The sequence below is a fragment of the Sus scrofa genome, chromosome 10 (genome assembly GCF_000003025.6).
Source record: "Sus scrofa isolate TJ Tabasco breed Duroc chromosome 10, Sscrofa11.1, whole genome shotgun sequence".
Lineage (NCBI taxonomy): Eukaryota > Metazoa > Chordata > Mammalia > Artiodactyla > Suidae > Sus > Sus scrofa.
This window is the reverse complement of record NC_010452.4, coordinates 24,411,959-24,432,876: the sequence shown is the minus strand read 5'-3', so window position 1 is coordinate 24,432,876 and position 20,918 is coordinate 24,411,959. Positions and strand designations below refer to the sequence as shown.

Sequence of the window (20,918 nt, the reverse complement as noted above, 5' to 3'; positions counted from 1 at the left end):
CTGGACAGGAATCCCTGCTCCAGGTCGTCCACGGGACCACCTCGCCCGGCACAGAGTATTCTGCCCGCACAACGTCTTAACCCCCACGGCCACCTTAGCGGGCGATGCTCCCGTTAAACCCATTTCACAGTCATGGAAAGTGAGACCAGATGTTAAAGAAGCTGCCTGGCTATTCAGCAGCCGAGGCAGAAGCTGCTCTCTGTCCGAACAGCGCGCCCTCTCCTCTGCCTGCAGCCATAGCACCTGAGGCTGGAGCCACTAGCCCTGGGCACTCCAGCAACTAAATTAACGACATGCTAATAAATGAAAAGCTCCGCTCTTGGTTTCGCTGGCTAGTGGCTGCTGTGTCAGATGTGTCATCAGGAAAGTTCCACCTGGCAGCACCGTCCTGAGGATGCAGGAGGAACAGCTGAGGTGCAGCAGGCAGACTTCCCACCCCGCTGCCTTTGGGGAAGGCAGGGAGGGGGTCCGTGCTTCCTCCAAGCTCAGGATTTGTCATGTATCCCACCTGCCCCTCCATGGCCTCTCTGTCAGTTGGATGCCAAGGACAACGAGGCCCTGGGGATGGCGAGACCCTAGGAAAGCCCAAGTGACCACAAAGAACCCCCCCCCGCCCCCACCAGGAGGAAGCACCCTCCTGGGACAGGACCCGATGCAGATGGAAACCTCCCTTGCGTTCTCGCCTCAATACAGGCTTTGGCCTGTTGGCCCCTGCAGTTTGGCCTCCCTCCCTCGGTGGACTCAGAGCTGCACCAGGGTTTGGATGAGCCTGGACCACATCTTACCCACCACACACCCTCCTGCCGGAAAGTCCTGCTCAAATGCAAAGCTGACTGTCACTCTCCGCTGGAAAACTCAGGAAAGGCCTCCTCAGCCCTTGCAGGACAGAGTTCCGATTCCTTCCTGGGCTCCGACCCTTGGGTCATCCCTCAGCCCCATCTGCGGTTTCACCCCCGCGTGGACTTCCTCGCGGTCCCCGCCCGTGCCCTTGGCCTGGATGCCCTTGCCCTGCATTCTTAGCTGTTGAAACCCTAGCTATCCTTTGAGGTCCAGCTCAAATACACCTTGCTTCCCGAATCCATCCCACCCCGGCAGCCAGAACGACCAGAACTTTCCTGGCATTTCCTCCAGAGATGCAGTCAGGGGCAGACTGGTGACACGGCAGCTGGTGGAAAAGTGAAGATACTGTGGATGACAGTAATTGTTGTGTGGCTGTCACACAACACAGCTCGAGGGGCAATTCAATCCCGCGCCAGCCCTTGGCACTGGGTACTAGCATTCCCTCCATTCTGCAGAGGAGAAACGAGGTGGTCACTGGCCCTTGGTTCCAGGAAAGACACGCTGGGAGGGAAGCCCCCAAAGTTCATGCCCAGAATGGGGTCGTCTGAGTATCTGGTTTTGCCCCCATGAGACTGGAAGGTTGTTGTCCTCAGGAAGCAAATGGGTTCCCTTGTGGACGTCGTGCAGCCCAGAGCCACATGCGCAGATGGGCACCTGACCCCACTTGGTGGCTGCAGGGAAGGCCTCCTGCCAAGGCTGAGTCCCCCGCCATGGCCAGCTCACGACAGACACCCTAGCTTCAGCTGGACCTCATCCACAGAGGTATAGGCTGTTACCTTCAACAGCCCAGGGTCTCCCCAGAAGCCCAGGGAGAGTTAACGGTTCCGCCTCTGCTCTGGGGACCAGCAGAGGGAAGGGCTGAGGTTAAAGAGAAGCTGCCCCCTCCAGGCAGGACTCAGTCTGGAAGCCGCACTATCTGGGCTGACTTCTGCTCAGCCGTTCTGCAAATGTGGCTGGGAAGGTGTGTGATGCTCAGGGACCCGCGTCTCCGGGGCCTCCTTCCCATCCCGGCTGTGCGCAAACGGCCACCCTGCGACCCGGGGAGCCTCTTGGTAGATTCAGAGCACGGAGCTGGTAGGGTCTTACAGTCTGGCCCGGCCCCTTCTTATTGATGCAGAAAATGAGGCTCCAGGGGCAGCAGGTCCCTTCAGCACCTGGGCTAACACAGCGGCAGCCCACGGGCCCTGAGCATCCGAGCGAGAACAGGGTCCGAGGGATACTGGGAAAAGGGCAGACGGAGGGGGCCTCAGGCTCCTTGGCTGCTTCCAAGCACGTCAGAGCAGGTGTCTCTGATCTGGAGGCCAAGTGTCTTGTGCTTCTCTGCTTTAGGGTGGAAGAGCCCCTGTCCTCTGGGACCAGCTGCATCACCTTGGACCAGTCGCTGACCTCGGCTCGGTTTGTCTCCTCACCTGTAACTGGGAGATGCCTGTGCATAAGGTGGCTCCGCACGGAGGACACGCCTATCGGATCACTCCTTTTCCTGGACACAAGACTCCAGAGCAGACAGCAGACACACAAGTTGGTCTACTTTTCACAGCCACAAAAAGGCTTAATATCATTAATTGGGTTTCTGCTTACACGTCCAATCCCAAGGCTAATGCTTGTGTTTATCACCAGATCACAGACAGAGGCACCTGGAGACATGTGGGGAGCCCAGCACCCACGCAAAACGCAAAACACAAAACACAGACATTTCTGAGAGACTGTAACCTCTGAACCACTTCCACCTCCCCCAGGTGGGGAAGGCAGGCGGCCAAGCACGATGAGCATGTCCTAACTGCCGACATGGCCCACGGGTCTGACTCCACACGCTTGAGGCAGATGCCTTGGTGCGCCAGGAACCAACAAAACTTTATGACTATAGCTTTGTTTCACCGTCCAAACAGCCAGTCTGATGGACCACCCATGAACAGATGCTGCAATTAGGAAATTTGTCCTGTTTCCACTGAGAGATTGAGAGATGGGCATGCCTCCTCCCGCCCCCTCCCGAGCTGGAGAGAAAACTCGGAGGTCCCGGGGCGGCAACCCTGCTGAGCGTAAAGAAACCGCTGGTTCTGACACCCAGCTGGCTCGCAGCCACACCCTCGGCAGGCACCTGGGTTGGGAGAAGCCAGGACTCGAGGTGGGAGGGAGCCATCCAACCACCTGGGATCATCCCTGGGGTCCCTGGGACCAGGGCTCTACCTCTGCCTGGACACCCCACATGCCCACCTGGCTCTGTGCCCAGGGCCACCCTGTCCCCCAGCTCTGCTGACCAAGTCATCTGCTGCCACTACCCGGGGGGTAGCTCAGTCACGCTCCCCCTGGGCTCCCCCAAGTTCTTACACTGCTACCCCCTCCCCAGAAAAGCTTTCTCACTGTAATGATTCTCCGAGCAGGACCTGGCCCTGTGGGTGTGGGCAGGTCCCTGCAGCAGAGCCTCCTACCTGGATGCGGGGACCTGAAGGCTTTGAGGTGGCCCCGGTTTTTTTTTTGTTTTTTGGGTTTTTTTTGTCTTTTTAGGGCCACACCCACAGCATAGGGAGGTTCCCAGGCTAGGGGTTGAACTGGAGCTACAGCTGCCAGCCTACACCACAGCCACAGCAACGCCAGATCTGAGCTGCATCTGTGACCTATACCACAGCTCACGGCAGTGCCGGATCCTTAACCCACTGAGCGAGGCCAGGGATCTAACCTGAGTTCTTACGGATGCTAGTCAGATTTGTTTCCGCTGCGCCACAACAGCAACTCCGAGGTGGCCCTGGTCTGAGCAAAATGCACCTGGCCTAAAGTCACGCCCGGAGGTCTGAGCCGCAGGGCGTGTGGGATGGGGTCCGCGTGTAAGGCAAGGGTGAGGGACTATCCCGCGGGTTTGGCCCACGTCCTGGGCACTTCTCCAAGTTCTAGAACACGTGGCATCTGTGTCTGGGGCCGGGCCGAGGTCTGCGGAAGGATGACCAGAGCCGGGAAGAACCCAGGAGGTGAGATGCACCAACCGTCTCACAGCTCAGAGGGAGAAGCTGAAGCTCAGAGAGAGACATCTTCCAGGGGCCACGGATCCAAAGCTGAGAGCCTCCGCTCTGCCAGGCCCGCGTCAGGCACAGCAAGCCCAGCAGTGGCAGAAATCATGGAGAGCTGGGGCCAGCCAATGATGACGTCAAACAACGAATAACACAGGCTCTCAGGCTGCAGCAGTGCCCAGGGGAAACTAAGTCAGGTGCCAGGAAGAAGGCGCAAGACGGTGGTGGCAGGCCTCGCTAAAAGGTGATATCTAAGCAAAGTCTTGAAGGAGGCAGGTCACTGAGGAAAGGATGCTGCAGACAAAGGAGGGACAGTGCAGGCCCTGAGGTGGGAGCATCACTGTGCAGGGCAGGGGCACGTGGGAGCAGCGGCACATGGCCGAGGCCAGTGAGGACACGGGCTTCTTTCCAGAGCGGGACGGGGGACACTGGAGGGTTGGACAGAGGACAGCATGACCCGATTTATACTCTGAGTCCCGCTGGTGGACAAGTGGATGTAGGCTGCAGAGTGACAGGATGGAGCAGGGTCACCAGACAGACACTGTCCCAGTAACCCAGGGAGAGTCCGGGCGGCCTGGTGACCAGGAGGGAAGTGCCTGGACCCTCGGTGTGCTCTGAAGACCAGGCCAGTCTGCTGGCTGTGCAACGTGGGTGTGGCCGGAAAGCGACTGGATCACAGGAGGTCTGCACCTGAGCAACACCGAACAGAGCTGCCGCTGTGAGCCTCCCAGCGGGGAGACTTCTGGGGGATCCTCGGGGAGGTGGAGGTTCTGGGGGCCTCAGGTGTGGGGTGTGGGGGTTCTGGAGGCCTCAGGGTGTGGGATTCTAGGGAGCCCCCGCGTGCAGAGATTCTGGGGGGCCTTGGGGTGTGGGGTTCTAGGGAGCCTCGGGGCATGGGGATTCTGGGGGCATCAGGGTGTGGGGCATAGGGGTTCTGGGGGCCTCAGGGTATAAGGTATGTGAGTTTTGGGGGGCCTCTGGGTATGGGGGTTCTAGGGGCCTCACGGTGTGGGGGTTCTGGGGGCCTCAGGGCGTGGGGATTCTGGGGGCCTCAGGGTGTGGGGCATAGGGGTTCTGGGGGCCACAGGGTGTAGGGTGTGGGAATTTTGGGGTATGGGGGTTCTAGGGGCCTCAGGATGTGAGGGTTCTGGGGACCTCAGGGTGTGGGGGTTCGGGGGCCTCAGGGCGTGGAGGGTTCTAGGGGGCCTCGGGGCATGGAGTATGGGAGTTCTGGGGAGCCTCGGGGAGTAGGGGTTCCAGGCTGGAACTGTGGGCAGGTACTGAGGATGGATAAGGGTGAGGCTGGCTGAGGATGAGAGGGAGTGCAGTGGAGCCCTGGGGTCAGCGGTCAGGAGTTAGGTGCTGGGGCAGAAACACTGGAATGGGTGGTAAGTGAAGACGGGCTCAGGATGCCTGCCTAGGGCCCCGTGGTTCATAAATGCACCCCCACCCCCCAGAGCCTATGAAGGGGACTGCACACCCGAGACACTCAGTCAATATTCCAGAAGCAGCGAACTGCAGAAACAAGAGGGCGCTGACCACCCATTCCTGCCGGCTCCCCCTCCTCAGCCCCACCCCTAGCTGGCCCGGTGCCTGGGGGGCAGGAAGCTCAGAACCTGCAGGGGAGGAAGGGGAGCATGGGTGCCAGGTGCAGGGAAGGGGCTGTCACGCTGGGAGAGCTGTAAATGGCCACCCTGGTTAGGACACGCGCCGATGCATGGGGAGCTCAATTCTCTGCCACTTAGAAGTCATTAGCGGTTCTGCAGGGAAAGCCAGAAAAAAGTTTTCTATGGAACAATAAATTCTTCTAGAAGCCACAAAACCCCACGGATTTGCAGCTAATAAAGCCACACACGAAAGATGATTACAAACTGGCGAGGCAAGGGTCCCAAAGCCCTTCCAGGGGTGCCTGAGAGGCGGGGCCAGAGGCAGAGATGGCAGAGTCTCCAGGGCCCTGCATGGACTGAATGAGAAGCCCCAGCCCCAAACACCGGCCCTCTGACTGTGACCTCATTTGGAAAATGGTTCTTTGCAGATACAATTAAGTTAAGGGTTTTCTTAGGATGGCTGGGTTACCAGGGTGCCCGTGAATCCAAGGACAAGGCCCTTGTGAGAAGAGGTGCCCAGGTCACGTGAAGCCAGGGGAGATCAGAGGGATGCACAACCCACCCGGGAACACCAGGGGTGCTCGGACCCTCCACAAGGAACCAACCGCACCCACACCTTGACTCTGGACCTCTGGCTTCCAGAACTGTGGGAGAACACATGGCTGGGTTCTTTTAAGCCACCAAATTTGTGGTAATTTGTTATGGTAGCCACAGGAAGCTCATCAAGTGGCTGTGCCCTGACTGACTGGGGAACCCCTGTCCACCTGCAGAGGAGGGTGAGTCACCATGGGCCTCCGTGAAATGACACCCACAGGCAACCCCCTCCCTGCTGCCTTTAGACACACCTCTGGGCAAGGAAGGGGGGGGGAGGGGGAGGGGGCCCAGGACCCAGTGGGCAGGTGGCCGGATGCTCGCAGGACAGTCAAAGCCAGTGTAGAGCAGAATCGGCTGGCCTGGCTGGTCTCAGGACCTGGAGACCGCAGAGACCCAGCAGCTGCGCTGAAGGGAAAGTGTGTCTCGGGAGCAGGTCCTGGGGCGTGGGCACAGAGCAGGTTTTATAGGAACGCGCCATTCCGTGTCACCAGGCAGAGCGCTGCCAACTCCCCCCACCCTCCAGCCCCCCCACCCCCTGCCCCTTGGAGAGAACTGGAAATTTCTGTTCTGGCCTCGGCCCCAGGCTCCCCTCCAAAGGGGGCTCCAGCCAGCCCAGGGGCTCCAGCCAGCCCAGGGGCTCCACTGGTCTGACTTGTTGATTGAGGTCATGAGGCCCAGGGGCTGGTGGCGGGCAGGGGGCAAGGCTCTGCTGACCCAGATCCCCCTGAGCCCTGCCCCTGTCCTAGCTTAGGAGCAGACCTGAAATTCCCGGATCTGGGGGCCCGGGTGGGTTGGCTCAGATTGTAATTTTGTTTGCTGGGCCTTCTCTCTTCTCTTTGCACAATTTCACTGGTAACTAGGAAATTACCAGCTGGGGATCCCAGGACCATCAGTACAGCTCTGAGTGGCCCCCGTGGCTTCCCAGCACCACTTCTAAACACTGATCTCAGGGCCTGGTTCTGGCCCGAGATCCTCGGAGAACCTTCCCCAGTTGCTCTGGGTCACGCTTTGTCCTGTGTCTCCACCCAGACACTCCTGGGAAGGGCTGTAACGGGAGCTGGCCCTGCGGGGAGCAGTGTGCCAGGGGGCTGGGTGCTGGGCCCAACCGTCACTCACACACTATGGACATTGGGCAGCTCACCCACATCTCTGGGTTTGGCCCGATCCCAAAAGTGGGGGGAATGCAGCCCGCAGGCTGAGGGCTGGCCCACCTCTGATGCGGCATTTCCCTCGGGGCCAGGTAGCCCCATGGTGGGAGTGGAAAGGGGAGTGGCTGTGGGGCTGAGGTCATCCTGTCTGCCTCCTCTTTCCCGGCCAGGTCTGAGCTGGGGACGATGGCACAGCATGCAGACACGATCCCAGAGCCCCTTCCAGCTCGGTGACGTCCCGGCACAGCAGGAGAGTCAGCCTAGCAGCCATCCCTATCGCCCGCCCCTGGGCCCTGCCTGTATAGTGTGTATGTTATGTGTGTGCCTGTGTGTATGGTGTGTGTGTGTGCTCGTGTGTGTGTGTGTGTGGTATGGTGTGTGTGTGCATGCATGCATGTAGGGTGTGAGTGTGTGTGTGGTGTGTGTGTACGTGCATGCATGTATGGTATGTGTGTGTGCGTCTGTGGTGTATATGGTGTGTGTGTGCACGCATGCATGCATGTAGGGGGTGTGTGTGGTGTGTGTGTCTGTGGTGTGTAAGGTGTGTGTATGCATGTGTGCATGTATGGTATGTGTGTGTGGTGTGTATGGTGTGTGTGTGTGATGCGTAAGGTGTGTGTGCACATGTATGGTATGTGTGTTTGTGTGCGTGTATGTTGTGTGTGTGCATGTGTGGTGTGTATGGTGTGTGTGTGTGATGTGTAAGGTGTGTGTGTACATGTATGGTGTGTGTACATGTGTGGTGTGTATGGGTGTGTGTGTGCATGCATGCATGTATGGTATGTGTGTATGTGCATGTTATGGTGTGTGTGTGTGCTCACGCCCATGCCTGCCCCCTTCTCCCCAGGTGGCAGGGCTGGGCACTGCTCTCCCTGTGGAGAGGAGCCTGCAGACTGAGCCAAACCACAGCCTGACCGGGAGGGTTTGATGTTCCCTCCTCTGTAGAGATGAGAAGGTCTTAAGTGGCAGGGATTATGGCCCCAGAGCCACCACGGGCTGCAGGGTGTGCCAATTATCTGGCAATTAAAGCTCTACCTATCTCTCCTTCCTCCTTTCATTCTCCGCCACCCCCCTCACATCTGGCTGCCCCGCAGGCCCCCACAAGCGCTCGGGGCCACAGAGGAGAACACACTCTTCCCCCTTTTAATTGGAGATCAAAAGTTGGAAGCAGAACTCTTCCTTCAGGGTGGGGAGGGAGGAGGGGCGGGGAGGAGGAGGGAGGGCGGCTATCCCCACGTGGGTGGCAGCTCTGCCCACCTCCCCATCAGTCCACAGCCGGCCCTGTGAGGCCCTGTGAGGCCAGGCTATGGGCACTGCCACTGGGCTCTCCTGCCTGCTTGGTGCCTCTCAGCCTTGGCCTTCCCGCCCATCAAGTGGGCGCGGGTCCTGGGCTTTGTGTGGCGAGCCAGGCCCTGCCCGGGATGAAAAGTAAGTGGGCGCCAGCGGCAGGGTGCGTGTGAAGCCCAGCCAGCGCCAGCTGAGCCAAAGGCCCTGCGCAGCCGTCCTTGGCTCATTGAGAAAGAAGCAGGCAGCGCGCCCCAAAAGTGAAGAAAGAGCCGCTGGTTAGCTTTTTGCAGGTGCCAACCCACACCCAGTGCGTGTGCTCCCCCCACTTCCCAGCAGTGTTTGCAGCCCTGCCCCTGCCCCTGCCCCAAGGCAGATGCACTGGCTTCCCTGTGGCTCTGCAGTCCGCAGCTCCGAACCCCCCACAGCTCCGTGTCTCCCAGGGAACGCAGCTGAGCTATGGTCTTAAAGGGGTGGTGGCTGTCCCTATGTCCCACAGCACCCAGCACACAGTAGGCTCACACAGTTCACAGGTGGCCTAGATGACCGAGGACTGACTAGGGGCTTTGATGCATTTTCCCAGTTAATCCTCCTAGGTCTGCCCTGTCCTGTTGGAGGATAACTGGGTGGATATCCACTTCCCAGCATGCTGACCGAGCAGCCTCGCCTGCCCAGCTGAACCGTCCTGGACAGCTGGATGGGGAGGCACCTGGCCCACGCCCCATGCAATGGCAGGGAGAGGCCCTGGCTTTCCTGACTCCAGGCTGGGAAGCCCCTGCCCAACCCTGAGCATCGGTCAGTTGAGGGTGAAGAGACTGGGAGAGCTGCGCCTGCCTGCCAAGCCTCCTATCCAGCAAGCCCAGGACAGCCCGAGTTCCAGCCCTGCCTCCCCATCCCCTTCTCTTCATGGCCCGGGCCTCCCGTCCAGACCTGCCAAGTGGTTTTTGCCTTTTTTGGGGGGCACACCTGCAGCATATGGAGGTTCCCAGGCTAGGGGTGGAATCGGAGCTGCAGCTGCCAGCCTACACCACAGCCACAGCAATGAGGGATCCGAGCTGTGTCTGCAACCTAAACCACAGCTCAAGGCCATGCCGGATCCTTAACCCACTGAGCAAAGCCAGGGATCGAACCCGCATCCTCACGGATACTAGTCAGATTCATTTCTACCAAGTTAGGAGGGGAACTCCACAAGTGGTTTTCCCAACACACTGCCCCTCAGCTCACAGAGTATCTGGCAGCCTTCTCCCCTTCCTGACACTTGACATGTTGAGGGGGGCAGTGGAGCAAGGGGGCTGAGAGGAACAGGACCACGCCCCTGGCACCATGAGTCAGAGGCTCACACTTGGTGACCAGGGGTCCTTTTCTCCCTGAGTCCCCTCCCAGGCCTACATTTTGATGGCCGAAGTACAGCCCCTCCTGGGAGCTGTGGGGCAGCTGGTGTGGCCTGTGTTCTGGGAGGGCCAGCCAGCTGTTTGCCCAAGTGGCCATTCATCCTGCTCTGGGGGTCAGGGGACACTGCAGGGCAGGTGCTGGGAGGGTTCAGGTGCATTCCAACCTGAACTGATTTCCAGGGTGATGATGTGTGAATAACGGGGCTTTTTTTTTTTTTTTTTAAGGGCTGCACTCAAGGCATATGGAGGTTCTCAGGCTAGGGGTGGAATTGGAGCTGCAGCTGCCAGCCTACACCACAGCCACAGCAACGCTGGATCCAAGCCAAATCTGTGACCTACACCACAGCTCATGGCAACACTGGATCCTTAACTCACTGAGTGAGGCCAGGGATCAAACCCACATCCTCAGGGATCCTAGTCGGGTTCATTAACCGCTGAGCCATGAAGGGAACGTCTAATAACATGGCTTTTTAAGAGTCAACAGCTTGGGCTGAATGTGCTCCCGCCGCCAAGCCGTGTGTGTAGTTGCCCAACTGGCAGAGGTGGAGGGCAGGGCTCCCTCTGTCAGCCGCCCTCCAACAGGGTCAAAGCCGCTGCCCCAGCCTCCCGCTTCCAGGCGTGTAATTGTTCCCTTTCTGAGATCCTCACTGCTGTGGCCTCCCTGGGCGGGCCCCTGAACTCCTAGCGGGTGTGTCCCACCCCCAGAGAAGGAAGGAATCCCCTGGGGGCAGCTCTGCAGAGAAAGGCCAGACCCGGCATCCCAGTCCTACACTTTCCTCTGCCTCCCCCACCCCCAGGCTTCCACCACCAGCAGCCCGCAGCACCCCCTGCCCTCCCCTGCCCCCCACCACCCCCAGGCTTCCACCACCAGCAGCCTGCAGCCCCCGCTGCCTCCCCTGCCCCCCCCCAGGCCAGCAGAGCCCCCTGACCACCAATGGGCACTCACAGAGTCTCCAGACTGTGCAGCCCCTCGAAGCTGTGGGCCCCCAGATGCTGGATACGGTTGTTATGGAGATGCCTGTGGGGGAGGAGGGACAGGTCAGGACAGGGACCTATGACAGCGGAGGTAGGCAGGCGGGTGGGGGTGGGGAAGCAGATGCAGTGACAGAGGAGCAAAGGCAGAAACATGGACAGAGTGACCCCCGGGGTCCAGCCTTGTCTTCAGGACAAACTGACTGGCCAGGATGAAGTCACAGGTGCCCAGGCCGGACTGACCCTGGACCGCAGCGCTTAGATTCCCGGGGAGGGGAAATGGGAGGCTGCCCCAGGCTGAGGCCAAGCGGCTCCTACTTGGCTCATGGGCTGAGGCCTGATGTCACGGGCCTGAGGCTGGGGCTTCTTCTCCGGGTCCCCCAGGACCAGCCTGCCTGGCTTAGAGGCCAGATGCACTTAGGGAGCCAACGGCAAACACCGCAGACCCTTTTTGCCATGGCCAGAGGGAGCCACGGGCACGGGCACACTCGGAGACGGAGGCCGCAGGAGCCAGGGAAGGCTTCCTGGAGGCGGTGGTCCAGCGCAGGACCACAAGGGTGGGTGACGTGGACCCTCAGAGGAAGGGCACGGTGGAGGGAACCTTGCAGAGAGAGGTGGGCGGCGGGGCGCGTGGGATGCCAAGGTCTGGCCAGAGCACATGTGGGAAAGAGGCAGGAGCTGGGGCTGGGAGAGACCTCCAAGGTCAAGACTAAACTGAAAGTAAGAGAATGTTCTTCTGCCGATTCCTAATGAAACGAGCCCAAACAGCAGAAACAAGACGCCTGCCTCCCAGCCCACCCCCCAAATGCTGGGAGCAGCAGGAGAGCAAGGGCAACACCTGCGGACAAGGAAGCATTGTGGAGTCTCCCACTAGCCCCTGACTCCAGAAACTGAACTGGGGGGAAGAGGAAATCCTGAGATTCCTCCCTTAAACCCCCAATGTGGGGAGAAGTGGCTGTGGGTGTCTTTCTCTCCCCACCACCGGCTTCCAAAGGGAGCAGGGGAAAGGTGGAAGGAAGATGCCAGCCCCAGCCTGCTCGGGAGTCCAAGGGATCCCTGACGCCCTGGGAGCTGCCGTGTGGAGGGAGCAAGCTCACGCATTTGACACAACCCGAGTCTGCGGAGAGTCATGGACGTGCCTCGGTGCACCCCTGGTTGCTGGGGAGACCCCTCGGTTACCCGCAGTCCTGGCCCACGGCTGAAGCCCCCCACAGGGCATGGAACAAAGGGCGCCCAGCGATGATGCAGCCACCCCAGCAGCAGCCAGAAAAATGAAGCCACACGGCAAGCACACAGACACGCAACAGGGACGCAGAGGAAGAGGAGCCACAAGACGAGTGACAGCCGGAGCCTCGTCTGAAACGCCGAGAACAATGAGCAACAGGACGTGGATCACAACTGCCTTCTGCTACAAAACAGTCCAATACACCATTTCAAAGAAAAAAGTTCTAAATGAAAGGGAAAAAATGACATTGCAGCCTAAGAGAATGAACCGAGGACCCAAACCACATCGTTAAGTGTAGTCAGTGGGGGCTCCCCGTGTCACGGCAGGTTAAAGATCCTGCGTTGTCTCTGCAGTGGCTCGGGTTGCTGTTGAGGCGAGAGTTCAATCCCCCACCTGGGAACCTCCATATGCCGCGGGTGGGGCCAAAAGAAAAAGTGGTCAATAAATTTGAAACAAGGGACACAGCAGACGCTGCAGAATGGGTATCAGAGAAAAGGCCTGAGCTAAAATGATGGTGACCTTGGGATTGGCGGTAGCATCTCTGCAGAGCCAGGATGCAAGTTCGATCCCAGGCCCAGCACAGTGAGTCAAAGGTCCCAGCCCTGCCACAGCTGCAGTGTAGGCCACAACGGTGGCTTGGATCTGATCCCTGGCCCAGGAACTCCACATGCCGCAGGGCAGCCAAAAACAAACACAGTTTAAAAATTAAAATCAAATCAAATGGTGACTTGGCTGGATGAAACCAAGAGGTTAAGACATCTAGAAACGAATGGATGTGGAAGATACCACGGGGTGTCAACAGAGGAGTATCCATGCCTCTAAGGGACAGGATCCAAAATGAGACAAAAGGTGTATTCAAAAATGTAAACAAAAGAAAACTCTTGAAAATGAAGAATGGGGTCTGCAGGCCAAAAGCTTACACTGTTTCAGGAAGACTGAGTGCAGAAGATTCCACGCTGTGTCATGTTCCAGTTCAACTGTTCAAGCTCGGGGATTAAAAAGCATTTTCGGGCAGGGAAAGGAAATCACGCACAGGGAAAGAAAACCCTCTGGGTGAAGGATCCTGCGTTGCCATGAGCTGTGGTGTAGGTCACAGACACGGCTTAGATCCCGCGTTGCTGTGGCTGTGGCGTAGCAGCTGCAGCTCCGATTGGACCCTTAGCCTGGGACTCTCCATATGCCGTGGGTGCGGCCCTAAAAAGCAAAAAAAAAAAAAAAAAAAAAAAAAAAAAAAAAAAAAAAAAGAAGAAGAAAAAAAGCATAAGAAAGGAAGGAAGGAAGGAGCGAGAAAGAAAGTAAGGAAACCCACTAAGCTCCAAGATGCCCAGAAAGAAGGGTGACGGGCAGACCCCATCCAACCTGGCAGGAAGGACAGGCTGGGCTTCTGCTGCGACAAAGGAGACACAGCCCCGCCTTCACCTGCTGGGCGTGATCCCCTGACCAAAGGGTTCTTCCACCTGTCCCACGCCCACCTGTGCAGGTCTCACCAGGCCCTGCCCGTGCCCTCTGCCTCCACCCCTCCGTGCCCTCCCCCAGCACCTCCAAGCCACACCATCCAGAACCATTGCAGCTCCTGAGCCCCAGGCGTCCTGAGTGCCTCTGACAGCACTGGTGGGATGAAATCTATGCCCAGAACAGCACTGCTGTCCCCTGTGCTCCTGGTTGGCTCAGGGTTGGCAGAGCAGCCGTAAAGGAAAGCCCCTCTCCACTGCCGCCCTCCTCACACCTCCAGCCAGACCCTGAACCCCATTTCTGCCTTCCGGCTTCCCTGCAGCTGCCACCATCCTGGATGGCTTTCTCCAGCCTCCTCTGCCCGGCAGGCCACCTGCAGGGGAGGGGAAGCAGCAGGATCGATGGGGCCCGATCCTCTCGTCTTCTCATCATCACCTGGCACCTGTCCGGCCCTCCCAGCTCTGCGGTGGCCCAACTCCTCGGCTCCCAACCCGATTTGGAGTCACTCTGAACCCCCTTCTTGGTTTTTCACCCTCTGAAAACCTCCAAATCAGGTGGATTCCTCCTTCAAAACATCCTCGCAGTCACGCCTCCGCCTCCCCCCTAAACTCCTCCTTGGCCTTTCCTGTCGCCCCCCATCTTCATGTCAATCTTCCTAAACCCCCTTCAGCGGGGCTCCCCACGCCCTCGGCAGACAGAAGCCAAAACTCCTCGCCTTGATGCGGGGGACACCCCCCCGACCTGTCATCTTTCTGGCCTTTTCTCTGGGCAGATGGTCAGCCGCCACCCAGCTTCCCCTTGGGGCTTTACTGACATCTGTCTGGGCCCCTCCTCCAACCCTGTCCAGCTCCTCACCATCTTTCTAGCCCAGGACGCCCCTTGCCCCCATCAAGCCTCCCCCTCTGTCTCCCTGTCCCCTTGTGATGAGTCTGCGCTCAGCGTCTGGTCTGCCTGGCCTGAGTTACCTGCCAGCCTCCCTGTCCTTCCCACGGTCACCCTGCTACTTTCGCTGCACTGCTGGCCCTGCTCTCTGCTCCTTGACTCTGCAGGGCCCCCACACAGCTCTGCTGCCCATTTGTTGGGGTTCCATTGGGAGGCCCCATTTTCCCCAGAGCTCTGTCCTGAGACCCGGGACCCAACCCCCTTTAGTCGCAGGGCACGTCAGCCACCGTGTCCTGCCTGCCCTCTGAACACCCCGCTGCCGCCCAGGGGAGGGGGGGCGGTTCCGAAGGACACTCATCCTGGTTCTCCAGACTCCCAGGACAGAGAATTAGACCAACTCGTGCCCGCGTCTTCATCTCTCGGATGGAGCCAGCAGCTTTCCAAGAGCAGAGGAGGCGTGGGGCTGCCATTTAGCAGAGTCTGGACCATGCACCTTCCCGCAGCAATTACGATGGAACCCAAAGCAATTACGCGTGACCTCCCGGCCCTCAGTAATTACCCCATGAACTCACCAATCACTCATAGCAATTAGCCAGGAGCTAATCTGTGCTCCAAAGTTCCCACAGGAGGGGCGTGCAGAGTTAACCCCAGGCCCCATTCCTGCCAGGCAATTACCCCTCGGGGCTCTGTCTAATTACAATTGATGGCTTTTCACTGCTTCTGCGGGCCCAGGAGATGAGACGAGGTAATCCTGCCCCCACCAAAGCCTCAGCGTCCATCGCCATTGTCAACAGGGTGCACGTCCTTCAAGGAGGCCTGAACGTGCATCCAGTTAGCATGGTGTGGTTACTACGTTTGCACCTAAGAGCAGAGACAATCACAGCGCAGTGCCTCCCAGAGCACTTCTAATGTCACCTGACCTTGTGGGGTCAACAGGAGACAGCCATCCTCACCTCACAAGGGGAAACCTAGACCAGAAGATTCAGAAGCGTCAGGGACTGAGTTCCCGTCATGGCTCAGTGGTTAACGAATCTGACTAGGGACCATGAGGTTGCGGGTTCGATCCCTGGCCTCGCTCAGTGGGTTAACCATCCGGCGTTGCCATGAGCTGTGGTGTAGGTTGCAGATGTGGCTCAGATCCCATGTGGCTGTGGTGTAGGCCAGTGGCTACAGCTCTGATGAGACCCCTAGCCTGGGAACCTCCATATGCAGTGGGAGCGGCACTAGGAAAGGCAAAAAGACAAAAAAATAAATAAAAAATAAAAAAAAGAAGCAGCAGCATCAGGGACACCGTGATGAGCAAAACCGTCCGGGGCAGACACACAGCCGGCAGGGCAGGGGCAGGGGGTGGGGGGTGGCGGTGGCTGCACTCACAGCACCACGAGGCTGGACAGGTTCTGGAAGGCGTAGTCGGGCACGTGGCTGATGCGGTTGAGAGCCAGGGTCATGGCCTGCAGTGCGGGGAGGCTGCTGAGGGCCCCAACCGGGACCTCAGTGAGTGCGTTGTCATCCAGCCACAGGTGGCGGAGGGCAGGCAGCCCCTCAAAGCTCCCGTCCGGGACCAGGGAGATGAGGTTGGCATCCAGGCGCCTGGTGGAGAGAGGACAGAGAGAGTAACTCCCCAGGCCAGGTGCCAGGCCAGCCGAGACCCCCGGGGCCTTCGAGATGCTTGGGACTAAAGCTGGGGCCTGGCCCACGTCCCCTGGGTCCCACCTCCTCAAGCTCCCACGGTTCGCCTTGACTCTGACCCATGACCCTTGGTGTTCCTACTGCTGCCCGAAGGTTGGATCTGCAGCCCAGCTGTGGACAGTATGTCCCCCACACCCCAGGCTCCCAGCTTGTGCTCTGCTCTGGGGGGGACGTCACTCTTTCCAACCCCGTCCACCCCAAGGCCATATCACAGCGATGTTCTCACGGCCACTTCAAGGTCAGGTCCTTCCTCTTCATATAGCCAGACCGCCTACCAAAGACACAAGCAGCGCCCTGCCACCCAGCACGCACCCTGCTCCCTGCCATAAGGACCCAGGGATCTGATGGCCTCTGGGAGGCTCCTGGGTGTTGGAACAGGTGGACAGATGGTCCACACCCAGCAGCTCCCCGGAGGCACGCGGATTTCTGATGCCAGTTCTAGAAGATCTTGGCTGCCCAGCAGGACGAAGAGACCACCCATCTTGGCAGGTGCACCCAGGCGAAGCTGTCCTCTACCAGTGCACCCCCGGTCTGGGATGTGGGCCGAAACCCCATCACCCTAAGCAGCTGGTCCCCGGGGACGAGACAAGCTGGCCATGACCAGGCGTCTGCTCCTGGACTTTGCTGTCCTGAGTCGCTTTGCACAAAGGTTTGGTTCTCTCATATGGGCATATGCACCTACGTCACAGAAACCCCAGGCTTCGACCACAAGGGCCGGAAGGTGGCCTGGGGGTCCTTGCTCAGGGCTTGGTCACCCATCACTCCAGGACCCAGGCTCCCTCTTGGTAGGTCCTTGTCCGCCCCCATCACCACGCAAGGTCATGGAAGGCACGCAGCCACATTCCTGAATGAACAAGTTGGTCCCTGCTTGCTGCTGGCTGAGTGGCCTGTGACCTGAGGGGACCTGGATGGACGGTCCTGCCTGGATCGGTTGGCACCCTGCTGCCTTGCTCTGACACCCCATCTACCACAGGGAGGCCCTCACCCCACCTTGCTCCCATCTGCAGGGACCCCAGCCAATGCCCAGAAGCTCCTCTTGGCCCTGGGAGCACCCCCATGGGGTAGCACCTTAGTCCCAGCCTTCCCAGCGACCACAGGCAGCTAGCTGAGGCCAGAGTCACACTCAGACCACATGGTGGCCTTACGAGAGGAAGGGTGTCATGAGTGAGGGCCTTGGGCAGGAGGACTCAGGGCCAGTGTGAACATGGGGCACAGATTTCAGACATCGTCAGGAGGTCAAATCCATAAGGCCCAGCAACCGATGGGAAAGGCGGAGCCTGGCTCTCTGCAATTGCCTTTTCTTTTTCTTTCTTTCTTTCTTTTTTTTTTTTTTTAGGGCCGTGCCTATGGCAAATGGAAGTTCCCAGGCTAGGGGTCCAATCAGAGCTACAGCTTCCTGCCACAGCCACAGCAACACGGGATCTGAGCCACATCTGCGACCTACACCACAGCTCATGGCAACGCCAGATCCTTAACTCACTGAGGGAAGCCAGGGAGCGAACCCGAGACCTCATGGATCCTAGTTGTGTTCGTTAATGGCTGAGCCACAAAGAGAACTCCCTGTCTTGCCTTCTTTTTTTTTTTTTTTTTGACACATTGTCTTATTTCATTCAAATACCAGTCTGATCACACATGGTCCAAGATAATTAACCAAAATAATTAACCAAACATGCTGACAAGGTAAAGATTGGTTTTCAAACATCATAGCCAGTGATGCTACGCTTGGCTATGATCTCACCGACATAAAACCACATCAGCATCTCATTGGCCTCCACACCATTCAGCAGAGCTCCCCTGACTGTGAGCCATTTGAAGCTACCAGTTTTGTTTGTTTGTTTGTTTTGTCTTTTTTTTTGCCATTTCTAGGGCGGCTCTTGCAGCATATGGAGGTTCCCAGGCTAGGGGTCTAATCGGAGCTGTAGCTGCCGGTCTACACCAGAGCCACAGCAACACGGGATCCGAGCCACGTCTGTGACCTACACCACAGCTACTGGCAATGCCGGATCCTTAACCCACTGAGCAAGGCCAGGGATCGAACCCGCAACCTCGCGGTTCCTAGTCGGATTCATTAACCACTGAGCCGCAATGGGAACTCCTGAAGCTACCAGTTTGAGATTATTGACTTTGTGTTCAAGCTCTGTCTTGCTGTGGGGACCTGGGCAGGGGTTAGAGGAACCTGCTCAGCCCTGGCATCGTGCCCAAACGTGGCTAACAGAGGCTGCAAGAGAGTCACAGCAGCGCTGACCAGGCCAGAGCCTTCTCCACAGGAACACGGACCAACGGGGGCGTGGTTCTAGGACAGAAAGTCCGTCACCTTTTCAAGGAAGCCTGGGTCCCCAGGTGGGCTGCTCCCTCTCTGAAGCCCTGAGCTGGATTCTGGTGACAACCAGGGCACCAGTGCGGTCATTCGCCCACGCATGAGCCCTGTCCCAAGCCAGCTCAGCGCCAGGTTTGGTACCTGCATCCAGGCAGCAACGCCCCAAGGGAGGCCCCAGGTCAAAGACCTGGGGTTCCAACCTGGCGTGTGACCCCAAAGCCACCAGCCTCCCTACCTGAGGCCAGTACTGGGGGTCTGGGGAGGGCGACACCTGATGGCCGACCTCAGAGGTCCAGCGAGGCCAGGGACCGACGACAGACATCGAGCAGGGAACAGCCTTCAGTCTGTGAGCTGGGGGGGCGCTGGGGTCTGCCCCTGCATGTGCATGTGTGAGCTCACGCGTGTGCCCGCTTTCACACGTCCCCACGGCCCTGATCACTCTTCCTGCTATGTTCGGTGCAGCCCGGAGGTCACAGGGCCTGAGAATGGCCACTCCTCGTGGGCAGGGCCCCCTTCTCAGGGAGCCCCCGAGCTCCTTTGCCCTGTTGGGGGCCACCCCTCCTCCACAGCTCACCGAGGACCTGGGGCGGGGAGGGGACCTGCCTGCGGCCCAGTCCTGATCCTGGGGCCAGGGACGGGCCAAAGCGGGAAACCCAGCGAACTGGCAGGTGAAGGAGCTGGGATGATGGTGGAAGTCGGTTGGTTCTGATTCTGCGTCTGGATGAGCAGGTGGGCTCGGGCGGGATGTGGACCCAGGCAGCAAGGCTGGATTTAGCAAATCATAGTACATGCTGCCCATTCAAATTTTAATTGTGGATAAACAGTAAGTCGTTTTTAGTGTAAATATGTCCCATGCAATATTTGGGACAATGCCTAGTTAAATTTGAATTTCCGATAAACAGGAACAAGTAGGTCCTGAGCGCTATCTGCTTTTTATGTGGTAGCTCTCACCCTGGGGCGTCCTGGGAGCACAGACTTGGTCATCAAAAAGACCTTGTCACAAATCCCCTCATTTAATCTGAGGGCTGGTGTCCTCAGCGCTCCTCAGCGCGCTGCCCACGGCGGAGACTGTTCAGACCATGACTGCACAGCTCATAAGCTGTCCGGCAGCCCCTCCTTCTAACAGGGAGGCTGTGCAGAGGGACCCTGGGGTCCCAGGGCGGGGGGTGGGGGCGGGATGGGGGACTGGGCACCTGGTGCTTGTCAGTCCTCCTGGTGGTTTCAGCTGTGAGGACAAACACTCCCTTCGAGATGGCCCCCCTCGGTGCCCAGAGTGGGGGCAGGAGAAGAAACGGAGCAGCCTGCTCCCTGCTCCCCTCTGTTGGAAGGGCCCCTGCCCCCAGGAACCTTGGAACCCTGGGGACCCTCCACGGACTCTGCCCAGGCCCTGGCAGGACAGGTACTCTCGGAGTAGCTCCCCAACCCTCAGGCTCCTGGGTCCACTCCCCACCTCCACCCACACCCTGTGCTGGAGGGTGGCTGGGCCAGGACACCAAGACTGGGGACAAGACTTGAGCAGCTCTGGAGCTGTAGGTGGGCTGGGCTTTGCAGGAGGAAGTAGGCAATTACAGCACCTAAGCTCTGGCTAATGTCAACAACCCCAGTAGCCTTTCTGTGTCTCCTACGTACGTGGGTTGGGCTCCCTGGGCGATTTCTGGTAGAAATCTTTCCTGCAGTAACAGGGCAGGTTGGGGGCACCTCACAGGCTGACTGGGGCCTGCCTGGGCTCTGGGACCTCTGGGATGGTCTCCCCTGGCCTAACCCTCCCCCCATTCCGCCCTAGGACGGTGGGAGGTGGGGGGAAGGGAGGAGCTAGGTGACCCTGAACCAGAACTCTTTGAAGATAGCACCTGTGCTGGTCCCCGGTCCACCCCAGAGGAAGGACTGACTGTCAGCGCCCGGATGGGGAAGAGGCGGGGTGGGGGGAGGCTGGAGGAGGAGAAGGGGTTAGAAGGAGAACCCGCTGGGCCGTGGGGGCCTCAGGAATTTAAACTTCAACCCAGAGGCTTTGAGGAGTCTGGGGTTGAGGACAGCTGGGGAGGTGGCGGGGAGGGCAGCTGCACAGAGCACTTGACCTTGGAGAAGTCCCCTCCCTCTCCGGGCTCAGCATCTCCACCTGCAACTGGGGCAGAGTGGGGGGGGGCCTTTGAGGCTCTGTCCTTCCAGGAGTCTGTGCCTTCTCTGCACACGTTCCCCTCGGTTGTGTCCCTCCGTCCATAAGACAAGGGCTTGCTGAGCAGGCCGACTTACAGCCTGTGGCACTGCACCCTGCTCAGGGCAGCCAACTCCGTCCCATGGCCAGGCACTTCAGGATCAAACAGCATTCCTTTTATAGAAAGTTGAAGTTGCCCATAGTGATTTTAAAAATCTGGCAATTTTTTTTTTTTTTTTTTTTTTTTTGCCTTTTTAGGGCCACACCCATGGTACATGGACGTTCCCAGGCTAGGGGTCAAATTAGAGCTGTAGCTGCCAGCCTACCCCACAGCCATAGCAACGCTGGATCCAAGCCACATCTGTG

At 58.7% G+C, this 20,918-nt stretch overlaps 1 protein-coding gene across 3 annotated transcripts in view; it reads right to left on the bottom strand.

The window, feature by feature from the left end:
- LGR6 (leucine rich repeat containing G protein-coupled receptor 6) overlaps positions 1 to 20,918 on the bottom strand; it is a 95,485-nt gene that overhangs the window by 21,554 nt on the left and 53,013 nt on the right. For all 3 annotated transcript variants that reach the window (XM_021064542.1, XM_003130614.4, XM_021064543.1), the window contains exons 5-6: positions 15,769 to 15,984; positions 10,810 to 10,881 (exon numbers count right to left, since the gene is read on the bottom strand). In XM_021064542.1, coding sequence (XP_020920201.1) covers positions 10,810 to 10,881; positions 15,769 to 15,984 — 288 coding nt within the window. The remainder of the gene's footprint in view (positions 1 to 10,809; positions 10,882 to 15,768; positions 15,985 to 20,918) is intronic.